General features: G+C 41.2%; 1 protein-coding gene across 1 annotated transcript; it reads left to right on the top strand.

Moving 5' to 3' along the window:
- On the top strand, nucleotides 1–24,600 carry RP1L1 (RP1 like 1). The gene is made up of 3 exons (XM_073586609.1): nucleotides 1–624; nucleotides 13,144–13,315; nucleotides 18,962–24,600. The coding sequence occupies exons 1-3, from the start codon at nucleotides 1–3 to the stop codon at nucleotides 24,598–24,600; spliced, it is 6,435 nt and encodes a 2,144-aa protein (XP_073442710.1).
- The last annotated feature ends 927 nt before the right edge of the window (nucleotides 24,601–25,527 follow it).

Raw genomic sequence — 25,527 nt, 5'->3', positions numbered from 1 at the left:
ATGAATCCATCTGTAGCTGAAGGTTACTCGGCCCCACCATCCAGTCCAGATCGTCCTTTTCCGCCAGTGGTTCGATCTCATGCAGTCTCTGTAGTGACTCCAGCAAAGAAAATAACCTTCTTTAAGAGTGGAGATCCTCAGTTCAGTGGAGTAAAGATGGCCATTAATCGTCGTAGCTTCAAAAGTTTTAGCGCCCTCATGGACGATCTTTCAAACAAAGTTCCTTTGCCATTTGGGGTTCGGACAATTACTACTCCTCGAGGTACGCATAATATAAGCAGACTGGAGCAACTTCAGGATGGAGGAAGTTATATCTGCTCTGACAAAAAGCACGTTCAACCCATGGCTGGACACAAAGGGGGAAATCACAGAGGCATTCGTCCAGATAGTTCCCGAAAGCAAGGTCAACATGGGGACTCTGAAGAGGAATACTCTGCTACACATTTTCAACAGGTGCCGAAAGTACGGAAGAAAATTGTGCTAGTGAAGAATGGGGATCCAACAATTAGACGTTCGGTCATCCTAAATCGGAGGAACGCGCGGAATTTCAGGACATTTCTGGAGGACGCCTCCGATCTCTTGCAGTATACTGTACGAAGGTTATATACTGTAGATGGAAGAAAAGTAAGTAGTCATGTGGCTATATGAAACATGAAGTTCTTAACTGTGAATGGCTTTATATTATAAATTATGCATAAAAAGGGGTTTTCTATCCAAATGAAAAATCATAAATTATATAATTTATTAATAAAGTCCTATATTACGCCAGGTGCTCTGATACTCTGGTAGTTGCTTTGTCTTTCCACCTTGCATTGACAGTGTTTGAAGTCAGAAATCCCCAGTACAGATCTAGAAGAAAAGCTGCCATGATTGATGGAAGAGCTACAAGAGGATTGGGAAACTTGGGCTAAACCAGTGATATTAGGGAAACTTTAAAGCCAATTTCTAAAATTACTTTTGCCTGGAGAACATCTTAAAACAAAACATGGTGGTCTTTCTAATGCTAGTCAGTGAGTTTTCCTTTGTGAAGAAAAGGAGTGCACAACTGAGGGCCACATTGTCATGTTGAATCACTCCAAACGGCCACAATACAATTTAGAGGTTACTACCGTCTGAGACGTTTCTAGCATTATATGCCAAAATGCCTTATAGAGACTGGTAAAGAAAGTGAAGGCAGCACCCATGGGAACTATAGAGGTCCACTTTGCCTCCCACTTAGGATAGGGGAGAGCCTTACGTTTATGTCTTTCCCCATTGTAAGCTTAAATGCAATAAACTTCAATATACACAACCACATGCAAAGACGGCCACCTGTAAAATTCATATACACACGTGGTCAAAATTGTTGGTACCCCTCCCTCGTTTAATGACAGAAAAACCCACAATGGTCACAGAAATAACTTGAATCTGACAAAAGTAATAATAAATCAAAAATCTATGAAAATGTATTAAAATGAACAAATAAAAGCCAAACATTGCTTTTCACGGAATTTAAAAAAAAAATAAAACTCATGAAATAGTCCTGGACAGAAATGTGACAGAAAGGACATGTTACATCGCGGTGTGTCCACTACTTAGCATCACAGGTGTCTACAATCTTGGAATCAGTGAGTGGCCGGTATAGAGGCTACAGATACTCACTGTGCTGTTTGGTGACATGGTGTGTATCACACTCAACATGGAGCAGAGGAAGCGAAGGAAAGAGTTGTCTCAGGAGATTAGAAAGAAAATTATGGACAAACATGTTACAGGTAAAAGTTATAAGACCATCTCCAAGCAGCTCGATGTTCCTGTGACTACACATATTATTCAGAAATGTAAGCTCCATGGGACTGTAGCCAACCTCCCTGGACGTGGCCGCAGGAGGAAAACTGATGACAAATCAAAGAGACGGATAATACGAATGCTAACAAAAGAGCACAGAAAATCCTCTAAACAGATTAAAGGTGAACTTCAAGCTCAAGGAACATCAGTGACAGATCGCACCATCCGTCACTGTATGAGCCAATTTGGACTTCATAGGAGAAGACCAAGGAGGACACCATTGTTGAAAAAACATCATAAAAAAGCCAGACGGGAATTTACCAAACTACATATTGACAAGGCACAAAGCTTCTGGGAGAATGTCCTATTGACAGACGAGACAAAAAATGGAACTTTTTGGCAAGGCACATCAGCTCTATGTTCACAGACGGAAAAATGAAGCATATCAAGAAAAGAACACTGTCCCTACTGTGAAACATGGAGGAGGCTCTGTTATGTTCTTGGGCTGCTTTGCTGCATCTGACACAAGGTGTCTAGAATCTGTACAGGGTACAATGAAATCTCAAGACTATCAAGGGATTCTATAGAGAAATGTGCTGCCCAGTGTCAGAAAGCTTGGTCTCAGTCACAGGTCAGGGGCCTTGCAACAGGATAATGACCCAAACACACAGCTAAAAACACCCAAGAATGGCTAAGAGGAAAACATTGGACTATTCTGTAGTGGCCTTCTATGAGCCCTAACCTAAATCCTATTGAGCATGTTTGGAAAGAGCTGAAACATGCCATCTGCAACACCAGGCAACTGGAGCAGTTTGCTCTTGAGGAGTGGCCAAAATACCTGTCGAGAGGTGCAGAAATCTCATTGACAGTTGCAGAATCGTTTGATTGCAGTGATTGCCTCAACAAATATTAAGCTAAGGGTAGCATCATTTATGTCCAGGCCTATTTCATGAGTTTTAATTTTTTTTAAAATTCTGTGGAAGCATGGCTGAAAAAGCAATGTCAGACTTTCATTTTCATAGATTTTTGATTTATTATTACTTTTGTCAGATTCAAGTTATTTCTGTGACCATTGTGGGTTTTTCTGTCATTAAACAAGGGGTACCAACAATTTTGACCACGTGTGTACATTTTTCTGGAGTAACAAAAAGGGGTTAAGGTATCTGATTCTTATACTATGTATGGGGACGGAGAGATGACTGTGCGCCACCCCTCTTTTCTTTGTTATGGAAACTACATGCGAACAGACACCCAAAAGTGAGCATTTCTGTGACCAGATGGTTAGGGGCCACACTGAATGGAATGATGGGCGGGTTGTCACCCCCTGGTATAGAAAATTCGCTATATAAAAATCTTGTATCAATCACTTAAGTAAAAGTAGTTATTACAGCTTAGATTTTTGTCAACTTGATGAATGGAGGACATGCCTAACTTTACGTGTAGCGGTCATATATGTCATTTGTTGCACACCGTTTAGATCTTTGGGTAGAGAAAATTCGCTTACACATAACAGTGAAGCCTTTGGCTCACTGTTAGTGTTTCTGCCTTTTATGCTACAAGGTCCTGAGTAAGACAATCTGGATGAAAAAATAAATAAGTAAAGAAACAACAGAGATGACATATAGTTGATAAGTTATCTGTACAGATCAGCTGGGTCCCCTCCCTCACGGGCCCCTGTCTACACGCCCCCGCACATGGAGTATGTCCACACCTTTATAGATGAAGTGCCTTGAAAAAGTATTCACACCCTCCTGAAATTTTCTATATTTTTTCACCTTACACCCACAAACTTAAATGTACCTTTTTTGGATTTTATGTGATACCATCGCAAAGTGGCAAGCATTTGTAATGTGTAAAGGAAATGATACATGGTTTTCTAATTGTTTTAGAAATATAAATCCGAAAATTGTGATTTGCTTTTGTATTCAGCCCCTCTAAGTCAATACTTTGTAGGAACAGTACTTTGAATATGCTTTGATCTAAACCATCCAATGTAACTCTATCAGTATGTTTAGGGTCGATGTCCAGCTGGAAGGTGAACTCGTCTTTAGCAGTCTCTAACAGGATCTCCTACAGGTTTGACCTGTATTTAGCCCCAGCCATCTTCCCATCAACTCTGACCAGCTTCCCTGTCCCTGCTTAAAAAAAGCCTCCCCACAGCACGATGCTGTCACCACCATTTGTGATGGTGGGGAAGTTGTTTTTAGGCTGATGTGCTGTGTTAGTTTTCCACAACACATAGCATTTAGTATTTAGCCCAAATTGTTCTCTTTTTTGTCTCATTTGACTAGAGCCCCTTCTGCTATATACCACGTAGAGGACATAACTAGCATGTGGAAAAAGGTGCCCTGGTCAGATGAGACAAAAATAGAATGTTTTGGGCTAAATGCAAAGCACTATATGTGGCGGAAAACTAACCCTGGACATCACCCTGAAAAACACCATCCCCACCGTCTAACATGATGGTGGCTGCATCATGCTGTGGGGAGGCTTTTCTTCAGCAGGGATAGGGAAGATGGAAGGAGCTAAATACAGGTCAATCTTAGCGTGAAACTTGTTAGAGGCTGCAAAAAAACTGCAGACTGGGGCATAGGTTCACTTTGCAGCGGAATAATGACCCTAAACATCCTGCCAAAGCTTCAATGGAAGGATTAGTTCAAAGCATAGTCCTGTGTGTGTGAACTGCCCAGGCACAGCCCAGACCTAAATCCCATTGAGAATCTGTGGCAAGACATAAATATGCTGATCACAGACGTCTCCATGCAATCTCACTGAGCGAGAGCGAGCGTGCAAAGAAGGAGCAAAAATGTCACCTCTAGATGTGCAAATCTGGTAGAGACAGACCCCAAAAGACTGCAGCAGTAACTGCAGACAAAGATCGTCTTGCAAAGTACTGACTCCGGAGGACTGAATAGAAATGAACCTCACAATTTTCAGATTCATATTATTAAATTAATTAGAAATCCCTGTATCCATTCTTTTACACGTCATAAATACTTGTTACTTAGTGTTGGTCTATCACATAAAAATCCCAATAAAATACATTTAAGTTTGTGGGAGCAACGTGAAAAAAATGTATAAAAGTTCATGGAGTTTGAATACTTTTTCACAGCACTTTAAATGTGAGATACAGTGCCTTGCGAAAGTATTCGGCCTCCTGGAACTTTTCAACCTTTTCCCACATATCATGCTTCAAACATAAAGATACCAAATGTAAATTTTTGGTGAAGAATCAACAACAAGCGGGACACAATTGTGAAGTTAAACAAAATTTATTGGTTATTTTAAATTTTTGTGGAAATTCAAAAACTGAAAAGTGGGGCGTGCAATATTATTTGGCCCCTTTAACTTAATACTTTGTTGCGCTACCTTTTGCTGCGATTACAGCTGCAGTCGCTTGGGGTATGTCTCTATCAGTTTTGTACATCGAGAGACTGAAATTCTTGCCCATTCTTCCTTGGCAAACAGCTCGAGCTCAGTGAGGTTGGATGGAGAGCGTTTGTGAACATTTTCAGCTCTTTCCACAGATTCTCGATTGGATTCAGGTCTGGACTTTGACTTGGCCATTCTAACACCTGGATACGTTTATTTGTGAACCATTCCATTGTAGATTTTGCTTTATGTTTGGGATCATTGTCTTGTTGGAAGACAAATCTCCGTCCCAGTCTCAGGTCTTTTGCAGACTCCAACAGGTTTTCTTCAACAATGGTCCTGTATTTGGCTCCATCCATCTTCCCATCAATTTTAACCATCTTCCCTGTCCCTGCTGAAGAAAAGCAGGTCCAAACCATGCTGCTAAAACCACCATGTTTGACAGTGGGGATGGTGTGGTCAGGGTGAGCTGTGTTGCCTTTACACCAAACATATCATTTGGCATTGTTGCCAAAAAGTTTGATTTTGGTTTAATCTGACCAGAGCGCCTTCCTCCACATGTTTGGTGTGTGTCCCAGGTGGCTTGTTGCAAACTTTAAATGACACTTTTTATGGATATCTTCTTGCCACTCTTCCATAAAGGCCAGATTTGTGCAGTGTACGACTGATTGTTGTCCTATGGACAGACTGTCCCACCTCAGCTGTAGATCTCTGCAGTTCATCCAGAGTGATCATGGGCCTCTTGGCTGCGTCTCTGATCAGTCTTCTCCTTGTTTGCGATGAAAGTTTAGAGGGAAGACCAGGTCTTGGTAGATTTGCAGTGGTTGATGCTCAGTGCTCTTTGGGATGTTTAAAGTTTTGGAAATAATTTTGTATCCAAATCCGGCTTTAAACTTCTCCGCAACAGTATCACGGACCTGCCTGTTGTGTTCCTTGGTCTTCATGATGCTCTCTGTGCTTCAAACAGAACCCTGAGACTATCACAGAGCAGGTGCATTTATACGGAGACTTGATTACACACAGGTGGATTATATTTATCATCATTAGTCATTTAGGATAACATTGGATCATTCAGAGATCCACAATGAACTTCTGGAGTGAGTTTGCTGCACAGAAAGTAGAGGGGCCGAATAATATAGCACGCCCCACTTTTTAGTTCTTGAATTTTCAAAAAAAGTTCGATCAACTTCACAATTGTGTCCCACTTGTTGTTGATTCTGCACCAAAAATTTACATTTGGTATCTTTATGTTTGAAGAATGATATGTGGGAAAAAGTTGAAAAGTTCCAGGGGGCCGAATACTTTTGCAAGGCACTGTAGATGATGAGATCTTGATTGCACATTTCTAGTGAATCGTTGTATAGTTGTACCACTCTTACACCGAAAGTAAAATTCCTGCTGTCGTGTGACAACTCCTCACGCTGCTCAGGAGCCAGGAAGACATTATCAGATTAGACATCATTAACTGTTAATCAGGCTTTGCTCTATCGGGTTTGGCCTAGTCACATTGTCTTCCATTGTGCGAAGGATGGGTTCTGCTCTTCTCTGTACCAGGTTTTCTGTAGTTTCTATCTAACACAGGAAAATATTAACTCTTGCTCATTTTAACAGAGGATTGCAGATTGCCAGAAATACAATTCTCGAGCTTCTTGCCATCGCAGCTAGATTTGGCCTTTATGTCAGACCATTTTGTTTTTGCTTTATTATTTTTGCGTTCCATGAGCCATTACTTTTTGTAGTTTTTTTTCGTGACATACTGTAGTTAGAAGAACACTTGTTTTTTTTTAGGGGAGACTGAGTTGTATGTTTCAGTTGCATTATTTTAGGGTTCATATAAGTTATTAACAAACTTTTATCAACTTTTTATGGGAAGGAATTATGTACAATTAATACACTTTTAGAAAAAAAAAACATTTTTTTAGGGGGGTTGGCATATGCGCCAGCCATTTTCTCCCAGAAAAAGCCAGCGGCCCCGGGGACTTCAGGGGGGGGACCTGCAGGGACAGCGGAGGTACGAGGGGGGGTGATCAGGGGACCCTATTTCTCTCTCCTCTGATGTGCGATCACATCAGAGGAGAGAGAAATTAAATGGAAAATCAGACTCTTTTTTTTGCGGTCACTGTTATACCGTTAATAAGCGATTGCAACACCGGGCGACGCGTGGAGCCGGGCGGGAGGACGCAGGATCGCCTGGTGTGACAGGTAAGTAGCGATCCCCATCCCCAGCGATGTCGCTGGTGAGATCTGCCTGTGTGGCAGCTCACTAGTGACCACTTAGCGATGCACCAGCGATTCTGACAGCATCATATCGCTGGTCGGGATCACTGGTACGTCGCTAAGTGTGACAGTACCCTTAACCTCTTAGTGACAGAGCCAATTTGGTACTTAATGACCAAGCCAATTTTACAATTCTGACCACTGTCAGTTTGAGATTATAGCCCTGGAATGCTTCAACGAACCCCTTTATTCTTGCTTTTTTGTGACACATAAGAGACACCAAGACTGCTATATAGATGTCACATAGGAGACACCAAAACTGCTGCATATACATCACATAGGAGTCACTGAGTTTGCTGCATATGCATCACATAGGAGACAGTGAGACAGCTGTATATACATCACATAGAATACATTGTAGATAATTAATACACAACTCATAGGATACACTGAGGCTGGTACAAATACATCACATAGGAGATACTGGGCCTGATGTATATTAATTACATAGAAGACACTGGTGCTGGAGCACATACATTACATAGGACATACTTGGACTGAAGCACATACATCACATAGAAGACTGTTATGGATGAGTCACCGAAGGAGGAAAAAACAAAAATAATAGCTAAGTCCAGAAAACCAGAGAAGTTGGCAGCTATCGGATTGCAGACCCCTGAACCTATCCACAACAACTAGCAGTAGCCGTGGGGGGTTCCTACGGTGCCCTAGACCCCTCGATCACAGCCGGAGAACTAAATTAGCTTAAAGACAGAAAGGGGAAATCTAAACTGCCCCAGAGCAGACCCCAAAGCAATAGGCAGCCCCCAACATATAATGACTGCGAAGCAAGATGAAAAACACTAACACAAATAGAAAGATAGGTTGAGCAAATGATGGGGCCCAAGCTAACTAAATAGGACAGGATAGAAAAGCTGCTGTCTGCAATCTGCAAAAACCCTATCCAAAAAAGTACCAACAGACTGATAGGAAAAACAGGCCCTGAAGTCGCTAGGCTTCAAAAGACTATATCAGCACTCAGGTATATTCTGAAGACAGAGCCAGAGATCAACAGATCAGAGACAAAAATGGAATTCAGCTCACCCCCGTCCGGGGATGGCTGAACTCCAAAAAACAAGGCAAACAAAACCAGAACTAAAGTGTACAAAAAGCAGAGCAAAACTTAGCTTTGAGAAGCAGAAATCAGACTGGTCTCCAAGAATCCAGCAGGAAAATCACCAGCAAGGCAGCAGGGCGTCGGCTGCTTTATATCCAGTCATCAGTTCCTGTGACCCAGTCATCATCTACCTGCTCAGCTGTTAGGTAATCAGCCTCACTACCTTCCTTCGCCAGAAGAGGCAGTTCATCAGACCTCACTGGTGAAGGGAAAAATGAACTCACAACAGAAGACACTGGAGCTGGTACATATAAATCACACAGGATAAACTGGGATAGGAGCATATACATTACCTATGAGACACTGGTGCTGAAGCATATACATCACATAGGAGACAATGGGAGTGGAGTATATACATCAATCACATAGACAATGGGTCTGGAGGATATGCATCACATAGGAGTGCTGGGGCTGGAACAAATATATCACATAGGAGACAATGGGCCTGGAGCATATGCATTACAGGAGGCACTGCTGCCTTCCTAATAGGAAGGAAATTGGAGCACAGAACACGCTAACACCGCCTGCAACAAATGTCCTGAAACTGGCACTGACCAGAGTCAGTATGTAATACTTCATTGCATGCACTCAAGTGTTCACAGTGTAAGGAGGAATTAAAGGGCCAGCAAAACTGGGCCTGTCAGCCCAAGCACTGTGGTCCCGGAAATCTGTGTTATGAGTTCCCTACCCCTGATTTAGTGTTATCATATAGATCTATGTCCTTTGCAAGGATTAACAGGTGTACAAAGATGGCAGATTTTGAGGCTTTTATTAGGCCACCGACTACCATCACAGCTAATTAGCATTCCACAATGGGATAACGGAGTTTCTTGCCTCTATTTAACTGCTTAGATGCCGTGGTCACAAGTGATTGGCACCTAATGGGTTAAACAGCATGGTTCTGCAGCATTTCTTATTCTAGCCTTTCAAAAGGGGTCCCCTGTATATCAAATCTCTCCCAAAGTGGCATACGGATGGAGCTCAGCTCCTGAACCCACTTTGTACCACTCATTCTAGCTGTCAAGGTTGAGAGCTTGTTAAAGCCTTAAACAGGTAATCCAGGGCAACAGAAGAAGCCACCGGGGATCTGCCTGTCTGACTAGTCTCCAGCAAGGCTCAGTCCCCTGTGGCATTTAAAGTATGTTTTTCACTGAAATGCCGCAGCATTTCTGAGTCAAACATACCTGGTGAGATCATGCAGCCAGCGCCTGATACATGCTACCAATGGATTGGGCAGCATGTATCAGTTGTCAGGTTCACTTTAAATTCCTTATGATGAAGATAATTTTTTGATAACTTTTTAGGACTTAAACAATGCTTGTGACAATAAATAGCTTGTGGTTCTTTTACTGCTGTATCATTAAAGGCACCGTGTGGGAATTCCAGAGAGCAGTACGATCAGAGCAAATACCATAAACTCCAAGCAGAGAGGACCATGACCGCGATAGCTTACTATTTAAGAAGTAATAGATGGCAGTAAGCTTCTTATACCGTTGTGCACTGGAGATAGGGTTGTTGTAGGTTATGAGATTTATAAGAGGGGACTTTTCAGGTTGCTTTTTGAAATTTGAAGGATGGTAACAAGTCTAATGTGCTGGGGTAATAAGTCCTAAAGTATGGGGAAGCATCGGAGAAATCATGGAGCCTCCTGGAAAAAATGAGACAAGGGAAGAGAAAACCAAGAAGGTCTGATGAGGACTGCAGATTGCGTGTGATAGAAGGGGTAGATAAGGGCAAAGATGACTTCAGACTCAGAGCGAATCCATCTCATGCAGCTGTTGCACGATCCTTGCTCCAGAACCCAGGATTAATTCACCTGAAAGACCTTTTTAGGAAAATGTAAGCAATTTCTGGATTCTTCTTGAAAAAGTTGTACATTTTATTTGAAAGTCTGTTTCGAACAATATATTGAACTTACTGATTCTTTTTTACAATGGAACCTTCTGTTCTCTCTATTGCCCAGTTTTCTTGGGTAATATTTTATGGTGACTGTTGAATGACAATGACATGGAAAGTGGGGATAGGTGGATTGAGGATAGATTGGGTTGGTGTAAAGGAAGGATATAGAAAGGGATGCTGTAGTAATTTATAGGGCATATAAAAGAATTTTGTTGATTGAACAGCTCATATAAGAAATATTTTTTTGTATAGAATACAGTATGTTATGAGCAAATCAGAATTTCATTGCAGGGTCTAAAAGTAGCTCTTCCACTACTCATCTTTGTTTGCAATCTTCATTCCTTCATTCATTTTCAGGCTCCTTGATAAGCAGTTTGTAACCTGATCCAAGTTTCAGATTTTTCTTTTGTGGAATATAGCTTTCCCAGTAATATATGCTGAATGAGAGGTCTGTGTGTCTCTCCCAGTAATATAGGCTGGATGTAAGGTCTGTGTGTCTCACCCAGTAATATAGGCTGGATGTGAGGTCTGTATCTCTCTTCCAGTAATATAGGCTGGATGTGAGGTCTATGTGTCTCACCCAGTAATATAGGCTGGATGTGAGGTCTGTATCTCTCTTCCAGTAATATAGGCTGGATGTGAGGTCTGTGTGTCTCTCACAGTAATATAGGCTGGATGTGAGGTCTGTGTGTCTCTCCCAGTAATATAGGCTGGATGTGAGGTCTGTATCTCTCTTCCAATAATATAGGCTGGATGTGAGGTCTGTATGTCTCTTCCAGTAATATAGGCTGGATGTGAGATCTGTATGTCTCTTCCAGTAATATAGGCTGGATGTAAGATCTGTATGTCTCTTCCAGTAATATAGGCTGGATGTGAGGTCTATTTGTCTCTAAGTAATATAGGCTGGATGTGAGGTCTGTATGTCTCTTCCAGTAATATAGGCTGGATGTGAGATCTGTGTGTCTCTTCCAGTAATATAAGCTGGATGTGAGGTCTATATGTCTCTTCCAGCAATATAGGCTGGATATGAGGTCTGTGTGTCTCTCAGAGTAATATAGTCTGTATGTGAGGTCTGTGTGTCTCTCCCAGTAATATAAGCTGGATGTGAGGTCTATGTGTCTCACTAAGTAATATAGGCTGGATGTGAGGTCTGTATGTCTCTTCCAGTAATATAGGCTGGATTTGAGGTCTGTGTGTCTCTTCCAGTAATATAGGCTGGATGTGAGGTCTGTATGTCTCTTCCAGTAATATAGGCTGGATGTTAGGTTTGTATGTCTCTTTCAGTAATAAAGGTTGGATCTAAAGCCTATGTGTATCCAGGAAGCTGCTGTCTCAATTAGCTTATATACCGACACAGCCTCTATCCTGCACACATTTCCTTATCATTGGCATGCCTGTTTTCTCTCCCCTAAATCTGCTATCTACTCTCTCTAGCCTGTGGAAATCTGTGCACAACCACTGTCTCTAACGGAAGAGCGGAGGTAGAGCAGAGAGATGTCACGAGAAGGAGCTCTGATAGATTTTTAACATTTTTGCATCTCACACGGTTAGACATAGGAATTCCCGACGTTGTGAAGCAGCAAAATAGTGGAACATCTTTCATAAAAATTACTTTGAAAATTGTTTGACTGCATTTCTGAAGCAAATGAACAATAAAAAAAAGTGCATGAAAGTGTACATAACCTTTAACCCCTAAAGGATCAGGTAATTTTTTTAATTTCTGTGCTTACGTTTTTCCTCTTCTACCAAAAACAATACTTTATATTTTTCCATCCACATGGCTATATATGGGGGTTTGCTTTTTACAAGATGAGTTGTAGTTGTGAATGACACCATTAATTTTACTATGTAATGTACTGAAATATAGGAAAAAATTCAAAGTTGGTTAAAACGATGAAAAAAATGCAAGTCTGCCATTGTTTTTTGAGTTTTGTTTCTACATCATTCATTGTATGGTAAAGATGACGTGAAAACCTAATTCCTCTGGTCAGTAAGATTACAGAGATTTTGGTTTGTGTCACCGTTTTCTGAGACTCATAATATTTTTGTTTTTGTCATTGGAGCTGTGTGAAGTCTTGTTTTTTGCATGGCGATTTGAATAGTTAGATACCAAATTAGGGCTATATACGACATTTTGATCTTTTTAATTTTCTTTATTTTTTTTTTAGGGAGCTGTGGTTATAGAAAAATTTGCAATTCTTGTACTTTATTTTTTTCTCTTTATAGCATTTAGCTTTTGGATTCATTAATTTTATATTTTTATACACTGGACTGTTATGGATAAGGCAATATTAAATATATGGATTTTATTAATTTCTTTATTTTTAATGAGGGAAACAAGGTGATTTGAATATTTGTACTCTGCCTCTTATTCTTTTTTTTATTTTTTTGTTAAACTTTTTTGTTTTGATGTTTTGCTTTAACATTTTGTCTTCTTAGTAGGCTTGAACCTATAATTGCCCTTAAAATATTTGCCACACTATATAGTGTAAATTTTGGTCTCTTATAAAGCTCAGCATCTGGCTGAGCTTCATAGGAGGACCAAGATGGCAGGTACAAAGTACCAAGAAGTTGCACCCATTAGGTTGGTGTGCAAAGAGTAAGTTATCGTCAACATAAGGTTAAAAAAAAAGTTTTAGTATTGTAACTAATGAGGGTTGTGTTTCCATGTACAATTTAGAGGAGTTAATAAACATAGTTCTTGTACTCCACAGATTGAAAATATACAAGCAGTTCTGCAGTCCTCCAACATCCTCATTTGTGCAGGGAAAGAGCCCTTCAAGCCAATCCAAATGGAAAATATGCGTAAAAGTGTTCCAGACAAGCTCCCAGGTCTCCGATCTCATCTAACCAACAATTCTGAGGTCATGGACAACAAGAAAAATGGTAAGTGTAGTCGTAGTCAGAGGTTATGTGAGCTTTGGCTTTATTTTCTGCATTGCATTTGGAGCTTATCTTCTGGAATAAAAAAAACTTGCCTGTGTCCTGTATCCTCAACAATATCCAGACTTCTCATCTCAGGCACAGACAATTGCTGTCTATCCATAATGTCAGCCATATTATATTAGGCGTCGGATTTCTGTGTTTACTCCGCAGGGATCCAGATCCTCACATTCTGCAGTCTCCTGCTGTTTATCTACTGCAGAGGAGATTGCCTTGCAGCAAATCTCTCCTGAGGCTAAGTCCTTCTGTCCTCCTACTGGGCATGCTCATGGGACGATCCCATTGGAGATCGGGAGTCATGTGCTCAGGTCCCGCTCCAGATCTCATTGGTCCATCTCAGAGATCTGGAAACTTGCGGAAGGTCCCAGCTGTTTCGCCTTGCGCTAGTATAGACTTACTTGCTGCTGTGTGTATGAGGACGGATGTATGATTCTGGTGACTGACTCATTTGAAACCCCTTCCCTCTGATATTACGCATGTGGATAGGGACTGAGATAGTATCAGCGCCAGCGCTCCTCTGCTGCAACATCCACAGCTGCTAGCGTCCGACATTGCGCCAGCGCTCCACTGCTGCAACATCCACAGCTGCTAGCGTCCGACATTGCGCCAGCGCTCCACTGCTGCAACATCCACAGCTGCTAGCGTCCGACATTGCGCTTGCGTCTTAGCCTTGTCGTGTGGCGGCAGTGTCCACGCTGCGCTGCAGTAGCAGCCCCTTTTGCATCCGCAGTCGCGACGCTCCGCAAACGGTAGTAGTGCTGCCGTCTTGGGCTACTCCTGTGACCGTATACCGTGTGTGCGTTTTTACTGAGTATTGTGACCTCAACAGGCTCAGTCATTTGTGGCATCTCTGTGAGTTAACTGAGATTGCTCTGCGCACCTGGGTGAAGTTTAACCCTGTGCGCGTTTCCGCCATATTGCTCCTGCCACCACTTAGCAGCGGTTATATCCCCTACTGCACGGTGGACTCCGAGCGACTAACGCACTTTATTAGTTTTTTTATTTAGTGTGTTCCGCCGTTCCTAACATATTAGCTCTGATATATTAACACTTCCTGTAATTTTAATCTCCAGCTTCTTCTCTCGAGTCTTCTTGCTTATGCACCTTTAATAGCTGTTGGCTGAACACTCACTGGGCGGACAACAAATATCATGCATGCATGTATGCTCAGTTTGGCCAAGAATGCATGTATACTAATTAGAGGGAAACACAAGTTATCTCTCTTAAATAATAATCTTTATTTTTAATAATAATCTTTATTTTTATATAGCGCTAACATATTCCGCAGCACTTTACAGATTGCACACATTATCATCACTGTCCCCGTTGGGGCTCACAATCTAAATTCCCTATCAGTATGTCTTTGGAATGTGGGAGGAAACCGGAGTACCCGGAGGAAACCCACGCAAACACAGGGAGATCATACAAACTCCTTGCAGATGTTGTCCTTGGTGGGATTCAAACCCAGGACTCCAGCGCTGCAATGCTATCCACTGAGCCACCGTGCTACCCTCTTAAAGGGGATTGTCCACTACTGCACAATCTCAGCTTCATGAATTCAAGACCATAAAAAAGTGTTTACCTCCTGCAGTTGGCACCACTTCAGCAATGTCGGCACTGCCATCCCTGACAGTGACATGACATGTTGGGTCAGGAGCTACTGTTCCCAAATTTGGTAGCAAAAACCTACTGAAAGAATCCCTTGTAAAGCCAGCATGTAATGTGTCCTCATTGCAGCCAAGAGATCTTGCAACCTTTTCACAAAAATCTGACCATTCCAAGGCTGGGTGCAACTTTTTTACCCAAAGAGATACGCGGAAGATGTAGTCTGGAAACGAGAACCCCAAAAATTTACCAAATGATAGGAAATGCTAGGGCACCAAAGAACAACACTTTATTGCAACTTTTGGAACAGTAATTGCAGCAAACTAAATATTTTGTGAATCTTAAACAAAAATAAAACCACCTGCACCTGATCCAGATCTCTATATATCAGTCAATAAAGTTTTAGTGTTTCCATTTCATAAACATTAAGAAGACAGTGAAACTGGAGATTTTACAAGTCTGGTAGTTTATCTTTGATGTCATGAGCTTGGTAATCCTGTTATTAGTTAACACGTCAGCACACTTTCTATTATATACACATTCAAGATTCATTAAATGTTACAAAAATGAATTTAATACAATATTAAGTAATATTCAGTAGTTTTTATAAAATATAAAAAAAAGCTCAAAATGATCATCCTTTTCGGAGTTGGGGCTGGACAATCGTACATTTTGCATTTTGTCCATGTGTGAATTTTACGTCCCATCTCAATGCAATAAAGTTAAAATTATGGAGTGAAAACCTTGAGATGTTAAGTCTGGAAGCTCAAGTCAGGATTTACTTCCAGGAAGGTTTATACAAGAGCACCATCTTTTACTGTCTATTCCTTGAGCTTCCCCTTCTTCAGCTAATCCAAGGTCCATGAAACTGTGTTTGATCCCGGGCAGGAATTAGCTTGTAGAAATACACTTCAAAGTTCTTATGGCCAGAAAAGGGGGGAAGACTGTCGTGAGAACTCAACTAGGAGAGGAAGGACATGAACATATTCAATCTCTTAAAATCTTTCCACATAAACAGCATGGACTTCTGAGCATCTTCCAAGGAATCAGTTAAGACTTTTTGTGGGAAGGTGAAGCAGATAATTTGTGATAAAGAATGAATTTTTCAGGATTCTCATGGCTTCAACATTTTCAACCTACCAGAAGAAAATGAAAACAAAGTCAGAAACTGTATGAGGTCTCAACGTCAAAGGTCCAAAGTTTTAGACTTAACTACTGAGCGATCTTCAGATCAGCAAGTCCCCGACTAATTTTTGTCTAGGTGCATTTTGTCCATGAAGAACTTGTGTAGATCCAAATAGAAATATTTATCGATGATCTATTCAAGACAAGTAGAAATCACCACTTTTAATGATTTGGAGCCACACAAGGTCTATGCTAACAACATTGTGCCTCTTAGAAATTAGAGATGATTATTTTGTCGTCAGAATGTCTCAGTAGTGCAGCTTTGTGGAAAAATGCGGCGGAGTAAGGATGCTTTAAAAATAGAATGTTTTTGTCAACTAACAAAATGAAAAGTTTATGAACAAAATAGAAATGTAAATCACATCAATATTTGGTGACTGACCATCGCCTCCATTAGTTCTTTTAGGAACACTTGTGCACAGTTTTTGAAGAAACTTTTGCATATTTCAAACATCTTGGAGCCCTGACCCCAGATCTCCCGTGTATGAGGCTTGTGCGGATCCTTCTGTCTCTTCATGTGATCCCAGACAGACTGGATAATGTGAGATCATGGCTCTGTGTGGCCGGATCATCACCCCCAGGACTCCTCATTATTACTGACATTGGCTGGATGTTGGGAGTCTTTGTCCGGCTGCAGAATAAATTTGGAGGCGATCAGACGCCTCCTGATGGTATTACATGATGAATGAGTATCTACTTATATTTTTCAGCATTAAGGACACTATTAATCTTAACCACATACCCATACTCCATTTGTTGACATGCAGCTCCAAACATGTAGGACCCTCCACTAATCTTCACTGTTCCTGCTAACCCTTATTATTGTACCATTCTTCAGATCTTTGGCAAACATCGGCCTTCTCTCACAGCCAAATATTTTACACTAGATGGTGGCCCGATTCTAAAGCATCGGGTACTCTAGAATATGGCCAGGGGGAGATTAAAATTAAAAAAAAGTGATATACTCGCCTTCCGACGGCCTCCGGACTCTGTCCCTCCTCTCCACGCTCCCGGCATCTTCCGTTCCCAGTAATGCTTTGCACCAAAGACCGCTGCTGACGTCACTCTCGCGAGAGCGCGATGTCATCAGCGGTCTTTGGCGCAAAGCATTACTGGGAACGGAAGATGCCGGGAGCATGGAGAGGAGAGAAAGAGTCCGGAGGCCGTCGGAAGGTGAGTAGATCACTATTTTTTATTTTAATTCTATTTTTTACAGGTTGATGGTACCCAGGGTCCAGAGGAGTCTCCTCTCCTCCTCCGGACCCTGGGTACCGGCTAGCGCCGGTCATCTCCCGGCTGCGTCGCCGCTGACGTGCGTGTGGCCAGAGATGACCCACAGCAACCGACGGGAGATCAGCATCTAGCGCCACTGATCTCCCCACGGTAGTGGTAGCGTGTGTCCTTTGAAGTCCGGACTGCGCCTGCGCACTGCGCCTGTCGCTGATTGTTCGAGGCCTGGCGGCCGCGACCAGTCAGCTACGTGGGATTTCGGTTACAGACAGACAGAATAAGATGATTATATAGATTGTGACTCCTCAGTCCAGAGACCTGCTGCCATTTTTCTGCGGTATCCAAATATTGGTGTGATTTAGAAAACTTTTGCATAGTGCATTTTTGAATAATTTACTTTCACAACCCCTTTAATGGGAATCTGTCAGCAGGTTTTTGCTATGTAATCTGGGCGCAGCATGAGGCAGACAACAATATTTTACTTCACACACTGGCTTAGATATTTTTTTTTTTTTTAATGAAAACCTAAGACATTGCTTTCGCTCAACTCTGTGCTACAAAAATGTGTGCAAAAATTAATGGAGGGGTTGTCTGGTCTAAATTGATAAGTCTGCAGTCACTCTGTGTGACCGGAGACTTATGAATCCCCCCAGTGTACGCACTGTGTGCTGCGAGGGTTCGCTGGCCAGATCCCGTCCAATGTGTGCGGCCTTGGTTTATACATTTGTATTGAGAAAGACCGCTCCCCATCTAGTGGTCGCCGCCATCCAGTGGGCATGGACTCACTCAATACAAGTTTATGGAGCCAGACCACGCTCCCTAGACGGGCTCTGGCCAGGAGTATGCATGACACATACATCACCGTCATTCCCCGCTAAGAAATCGGTGAATCCTCACAACGCCCAGTTCCTGCTCTGGGGGTATTCATTAGTCTGAGGTCACATTAGACCCTACTAGCCCTTTAAATAAATGTATGCCATGTCAATACAGCTCAGACATCCAAACAGTATACATATGTCCGGATATTAGTTCTAGAGACATGGCCTGGTCAAAGAGAGGTGTGCTCAAGTTGTGAAAGTGTGGTGCCTGCAAATTACCATCCCTCAGTAAATTCTCATTCTCAGTTAATTCAGACACATATGGGGTTAACTCTCCTATGGCAGCTCTTCACCTAGAGTATCTGAGAAGAAGCCTTCTCTCCAGTGACCTAAATTGAAGCTTGTAAACCCCAATGCAAAATCTCCACCAAGGGCCCAACTATCCTGGGCCTTTAGTAATATTAGTTTTTTCATATACTGTAGGTCAAAGTGTCCTCTTGAGAGTGGGACCTCTAGGTTCCAGGCCCCAATTCTCCTTCTTGAGATCCATCTGGCGTTGGAAGACTTAGAGACCATGAGAAAATGTTTTCAAGTGAACTCTCCTCCCTAAACTTTCTTAGGGGACAACTAATTTGCATATTAGATTCTGGTGTCATGCTTATACCCTTATAGATATAGCACAATTAAAGACTACACAGTTTGATGTCTATATGGAACTAACACTGTTTTCTGTTTATATATGTTTGTACAGCAAACTTTGGACTAAAAGCCAAAAAGAGCGTGATCCACCCTCGGTCAGCATCAAGCAAGAGGACATCTCTGTCATCCGAAAAATCATATCCAAATGGCTTGAATATGTCACCAGTAAACAGCGGCTACGGGTCTTATCCCAATATGTGTCCTCGTGAAAAATCAGCGGAGACAGGGCACTCCTTACTCAATGACGACATTGAAAAAAAAGTTCATGTAAACAAAGATGGCAGCCTTTCAGTAGAGATGAAGGTTCGTTTTCGTCTCCTTAACGAGGAAACGCTCCAATGGTCCACACAGATAAAAAAGTCCAGTACGATAGGTAAAGCAAAGTGCGAACAACTTAGCTTATATGATGAAAACATGAAGATGGGAGAATTGCACACTGAAAATTATTCAGAGACAGATGAATCATTTTACCCATGTGATGGTGACTCGTATACCTCAAAGATAAACGATGCGGGCACAGAGGACATGTGTTGCAGTCACTGTGGCATGCAATGTCAAGAGTATGATATCTGGAAAAACCCAATGCATATCAACCAACAAGGGGACTATGTGAAAAGAGCTACATGGCAAACTCGATCATCGACTTCAAGTACATCCTCGCGACACAGATTGGTGTGCAATGAAAAGGCATCGATTGATAGCCCACATTCTATGTCCTCTGAAGAGTACACAGAGCATATTGTGCAAAACTCTTCACATTATTCTGAAATCAAAGAAAATGGAGATACAACAGTTACATATTCAACGGTTAGTCAGTGTGCAAGCCGGAGCGGCCGGTCAACCTCAAACGTAGAAGCAATATCAGATAATGAACAAACAAAAATATGCAGGAGTCAAAGCAAGTCAATTTCCAGCCTAAATAGTCAAGGTTCCATGAAGAACCTACAGTCTGAAGAACATTGTAGCCATAGAAGTCATGCAGGCAGCTCAGAAGAGTGTGCAGAAGCATCTCCCATTCCCTGTTCAGATAGTGAAAACTGTAGTGCAAGAATAAGTGTTGGTTCACAGTCATCGTTACATTCTAGAAAGAGTAAAAGTGGAATAATGAAGAAAAATAGCTCAGCCACAAAAAGCTTCGCATCAAACCTCAGCCATAATGAGGAGGAAGAAGAAACAAACCATCCCAGTTCTAAGGGATCACTGAAGAATATGCAAGGCATATCGTCGGAAACGGGAAACTCAGAAGATCTCTGTGGAAGTGAACCTGCTGAAGAGAAAAATAGCTCACATGATAGTGTTGGTATACATTCTGAAAAGGAATCATCTAGGAAAACTAGTCTTGATGATTGTGATAATCGTTCAACAAGAACACTTTCCAGATCTTCAACTAAATCTAGATCTTCCTCTAAAAAAAGTGTGAAGGTCAATGGACTCAATGAAAATAGTTTGCGGAACTCTCCCTGTTTATCTTCTGTTTCAAAACAAAACAGTGAAAATTTCATAACGAAACTTGAAAGTATAGATGATTGCGAGAACAGTGTGAGCGAATGCGAAATTACCCTGCCTCAGTCCAAGAGAACATCCTTTAGTGAACATCAGGGGCAGAGCTTTCAATCCACCAAGTCATGTCAATCAGTGTCCTCAATATCTGAATCCGTAAAACCAAGTTGTGTACAAGATGAGGAGCAAACGTTAAGCCATCAGGAAAGCTGTAATGAACCATTAACTTGTGCTGAAAAGTCAGATCAGGTAGTAAGCGACGATGGTGAGCTACCCATTTCGAGAGCTTCAAGTAAATCTCTTAGTTCTAAATTCAATTGTGCCAGCTGTCACGAAAATGAACCCATCTTAAATGCTAGCTCTAGAGTATCATCAGTGTCTGAAAGGAGTAGTATAGTTATAAGTTCTGAAAAAGTTGACCAGAATTCTATCCATGATAGTAACAGAGAAATGTCACAAGCAGGGGATGCAGTAAATGACGACATGGTTGCTGACTTCCCTAGACAAACAGAAGCTTCTGATAAAAATTCTATCCAAGGTCCTTCACCTCCTGAAGGAAAACCAACCCATCAAAATGTAAGATTAGCACATTTTAGATTATCTAGTTCTAGTATGTCGAGTGACCAGGTAAAAACTATGAATGGAGAAAAGACGGATATCTCAAGAACATCAACACCAGGATCAAAGGGAATGACGGGATCTAGAGATAGTACGGAAACCTGCAAGAGGTCAAAAACTGTTGTGACAAGTCATAATAGTGCAGAAGGCTTGCAAAGTACCAAAAAATGTAAGAATAGTTCTAGCTCTTCCAAGAAAAGACATAAGGGAGAATATTTAGATGCAGTAAACAGTATAAATATTGAGCTTGTTCCATCTGCATTACCAAATGTGACCCCAGAGGAAGTAGTAAATGAATGGCTAAGGAAGATTCCCTCACAAACAATGGTTGTTGAGTGTGAAGTGGAAGAATGCCAGAAAAAAAAAGATCCTGAGATAGGAACAGATGAGTCGAAAACAGACATTGATATGGAACCAGAAGAGGGACAGTTGATTGAGGAGTCTGTAAAAGAGGAGCACAACAGCAGTGAGACTAAAGAAGAGATATCTCAAGATGTAAATGGCATTATTACTGAAAATGACATTCAGGACATAAATATTTCTGATGCGATAGATGTTGAGGAATCTTTATCAAGTAAGGTAGCAGCAAATAATGTTAAAAATGAGTCAGTGCCAAACGAGTTTGATTGTGACAAAAAGTTTCTCCCGAACAATGTGCAGACCTCTGTGCAAATAATGAAAGCATTGCTAAAATCTCTACAGGACTCAAAATTTGATCGATCGAACAGTGTACCAGAAGTATCTCAGACCATGGGAAGAAAGCTCAGTAATTCTGCCACCGTCCTAATATCATGCCTAGCTAGTCTTCAGCTTCTAGATGAAAGCCAAACAGAGATCACAAAGAGTACGAATGACATAAGAAAACCAAAGTACTTTGAATTGTTAAACATATTACAGGCATTATGGGTAGAGGGTTCAACTAACAAGAGTATCGCCAATATTAAATCTGGAAAACGCTACTCTAGAGATGATGAATTAACACCCGTTTCATCTTCCGGTGTTGACATTAATAGTGGCTTTGAAGGATCTGGTGATGGAAGCATAACTTGTGGAGGTGACCACATGGTAACAATTGGGAGGCCAGATGATGGAAAACTGTCTACTAAAGTAGCTAAAGAGGTAGAATGTGCTACCGCAAATATGCAAAGCTGTGAACAAAGAAGTGTAATTTTTGAAGAACACAGTGAAGAGAAAAGACAAGAAGCTACAAACGAGGAAGATTCAGCTAGTTTTCAAGAGGTTAAACCATGCAGTGTGGATGAAAACATGAATGAGAAGAAGTTTGACGACAGTGAGAACGCATTTGAAACAAATGTAAAAGATGAAACAGAAGAAGAGGGACATTATAATTCAGTAAATAATGTAAATGTTGTTGAATGTATTGAAGTGGTAGAAGAACACAGGATTTCAAATAATGATAACATGAATATCCTTAGCCACGATGGAGAACCAAAATCCAATGAGCCCAACTCACCAGAAACAAACAACATCAGTTCTCCAAATGATAGTCCGTCAACCGTAATTTCTACATCTGATTCAAATGGGAAAAATAAGGAGAAAAAGGGACATGTAGCCGATCCAGTTTGGGTATTAAAACTGCTGAAAAAAATTGAAAAAGAATTCATGACTCACTATGTAGATGCCATGAATGAGTTCAAAGTCCGGTGGAACTTGGAAGACAATGAAAATCTCGATAAGATGATTACTGAGCTTAAAAATGAAGTAAGTGAAAGAATCCAGAGGAGCATTTCGAGTGAACTCAAGAGAATACAATCCCAGACAGGAGCTAGGATTCCACGGCCTCCAGTGGAAGGCAAGTTTTCTCTACAAGCAGATGAACGAAGAAGACGTTTACAATCAATGCATAGGGTGTCCATGCACCGCTATGCATGTGGGGACAACAGGGATGTTGGAACAAATGAAATTTCATCTGAAACTGATGAAGAAGATCTAACGTTCAGTGCTTCCTTTGGGGATGACAGCAGTGGACTACCTAATGGTGACTTCTGCCCATGTGAGAAATGTATCAAGCAAAAAAGAGCATTAAAATTAGCTAAACCACAAGCAGTTGCTATCAATGCCCCAATAATTAAAGCCTTTGACCTACAACAGATTTTAAAAGTAAAGAGAGAGAACAATGACCCTAAATATGATGTAGGTGATGCTGTACTCCTTCCACCGCTAAAGGAACAAAGCAAAGAAGCTGACCAAAGCATAGTGAATGGCTGCTCGACTGAGAATGAAGACGCTTCCAATGAAGCAGCTGGTGAAGAAATTCATAACGGTGAATCAGATATTTTAATTGAAGATAGCATTAGTCAAGAGGTCAAGTCAGTAAAAGATGAATGTGAAGGTTGTGACTCAAGTGATTTTCAATCTATAGCTGAAGCTCAAGAAAGAGGAAGTGAACAACTGGAAAGTAATGGACTTGATGAAGAAATTAAACCTACAGAAGATTTGGAGGATGATTTCGAAAATTCTAATTCTGATGTATTGGAGAAAAATTCTGCCATTGCAAAAGAGACAAGTATTAATTGCCCTGATGGAAATACATCAGTTTGTGAAGACAATGAGAACAATGATGAACATAGTTCCGATTGTCCACACACAGAACAAAAAGTAACAAATAATATAGAGGAAATGAATGAGACTGAGAATGAAGGAGAAATAAATACTGAAGAAGTTCATGTACCAACAGATGAATTTTCAGGAGATGAAGACCACATTGAGGAAAATGAAACAACTGACCCTAATGTCCAAGAAAGTGAAGATCACCTTGTCAAAAATGAAACCACTAACCCTGATGTCAACACGGAGGACAATGTTGAAGAAGCTGAAGAGCACCTTGTCGAAAATGAAACCACTAACCCTATTAACATGGAGGAAGATGTCCAAGAAAATGAAGACAACCTTGTCGAAAATGAAACCACTAACCCTCTTATTAACATGGAGGAAGATGTCCAAGAAAATGAAGACAACCTTGTTGAAAATGAAAGCACTAACCTTGATATTAACACTGAAGATGTCCCAGAAGATGAAGACCACAATGTTGATAACGAAACTCACCCCAGTATGAACACAGAGGAAGATTTCCAAGAAGATGAATCCCACCCTGATGAAAATGAAACCACTAACCCTGAAATCAACACCAAAGATGATGGCCAAGAAGTTGAAGACCACCTAGCTGAAAATGAAATAACGAACTCTGTTAACAGCACTGAGGAAGATGTCAAAGAGGAAGGTGGCTCATATTTACATAAACTTTGTATGGGTCAAGTCTCTCTCATAACACACAATGGTTCTGCAGAAAATGCTGAAGCAGAGTACAAAGAAAACCATAATGCAGAAGAAACATTCTCAAATGGGCAGTCAAATAAGACACAGATGTATCCTGATAGTTCATCCGTAGATGAAGATGGAGACTCATCACGGGATAGCCCTGATGGTGTATTAACAAATGAAACAGTTGGCCAAGTATATGTGAATAACAATGGAAGCTTTGAAAAGTGTGACGATAAATGCAAAAATTGTAGAGAGGAAGACATCATTGATCAAGAAGACTTGGATTTCTAGAAAAAAAAAGCAAGACCATAACCGTTAGGGTCATTTTTGAAGATCTCCTTGACAATGTAGATTAACCCTCTTCTTGCAGATTCTTTTTATAAACAGCTTCAGATTACTGATATCAATTGACAATCCCTTTGCTTGTGTATTAGCTATCATGAACTTAGCATAATGACCCTTTAGAGTGGACAATCTCTAAAAATGTTTTACAATTTACAACCTAAATTAAAAAGGTTGAGTTACATGGCAAATACTTTGTATTCTTCTACTGATCTTGTGACACAGCTGCTATTACAGCCCATTCTTATTCATAGCTATATTAACGAATCTTCCATCTGTGGAATTCACAACAACATAAATTCATTTCCTGGTCACTGTCTATACATGGTCCCCTCCCTGGGTGATTTGCATCTGCAAAGACCTGACCAGGAATAACAAACTTTAATGTAACACAGTGCAGCAGAGATCAACTAACTACAGATAATGCTTTGCATCTTCCACTTGGACAGAGGACACAATGTTGGACAGGATTGCACCATGAACATCAGCAGCTCTGTGCAAAACTCAGTTGCTGAAAATGTGGTCCATCAACCTCCTTCAAAGTGCCCTCCGGTCTTACGTCAATGTTCCTGGAGGCCTGAGTGGTTGGACTACTACCAATCATACTTTTATTGCCTGTACTGTGAAATGTTGATGGTAGACTAACCCCCTTAAAGGGAATCTGTCACCCCATTTTTGGCCTATAAGCTGCGGCCACCGCCATCAGGGGCTTATCTACAGCATTCTGTAATGTCAAACATTTGACCCCGATGTAACCTGAAAGAGAAGAAAAATAAGTTATATTATACTCACCCCGGTGTCCGGTCCGGTCTGATGGGTGTCGTGGTCCAGTCCGACGCCTCCCATCTTCTGGAGATGACATCCTCCTTCTTCTGC

Source organism: Dendrobates tinctorius, unplaced genomic scaffold (assembly GCF_039654945.1).
Source record: "Dendrobates tinctorius isolate UK_male_01 unplaced genomic scaffold, ASM3965494v1 ptg000093l, whole genome shotgun sequence".
NCBI lineage: Eukaryota > Metazoa > Chordata > Amphibia > Anura > Dendrobatidae > Dendrobates > Dendrobates tinctorius.
This window is presented reverse-complemented; position numbering and strand designations above follow the sequence as displayed.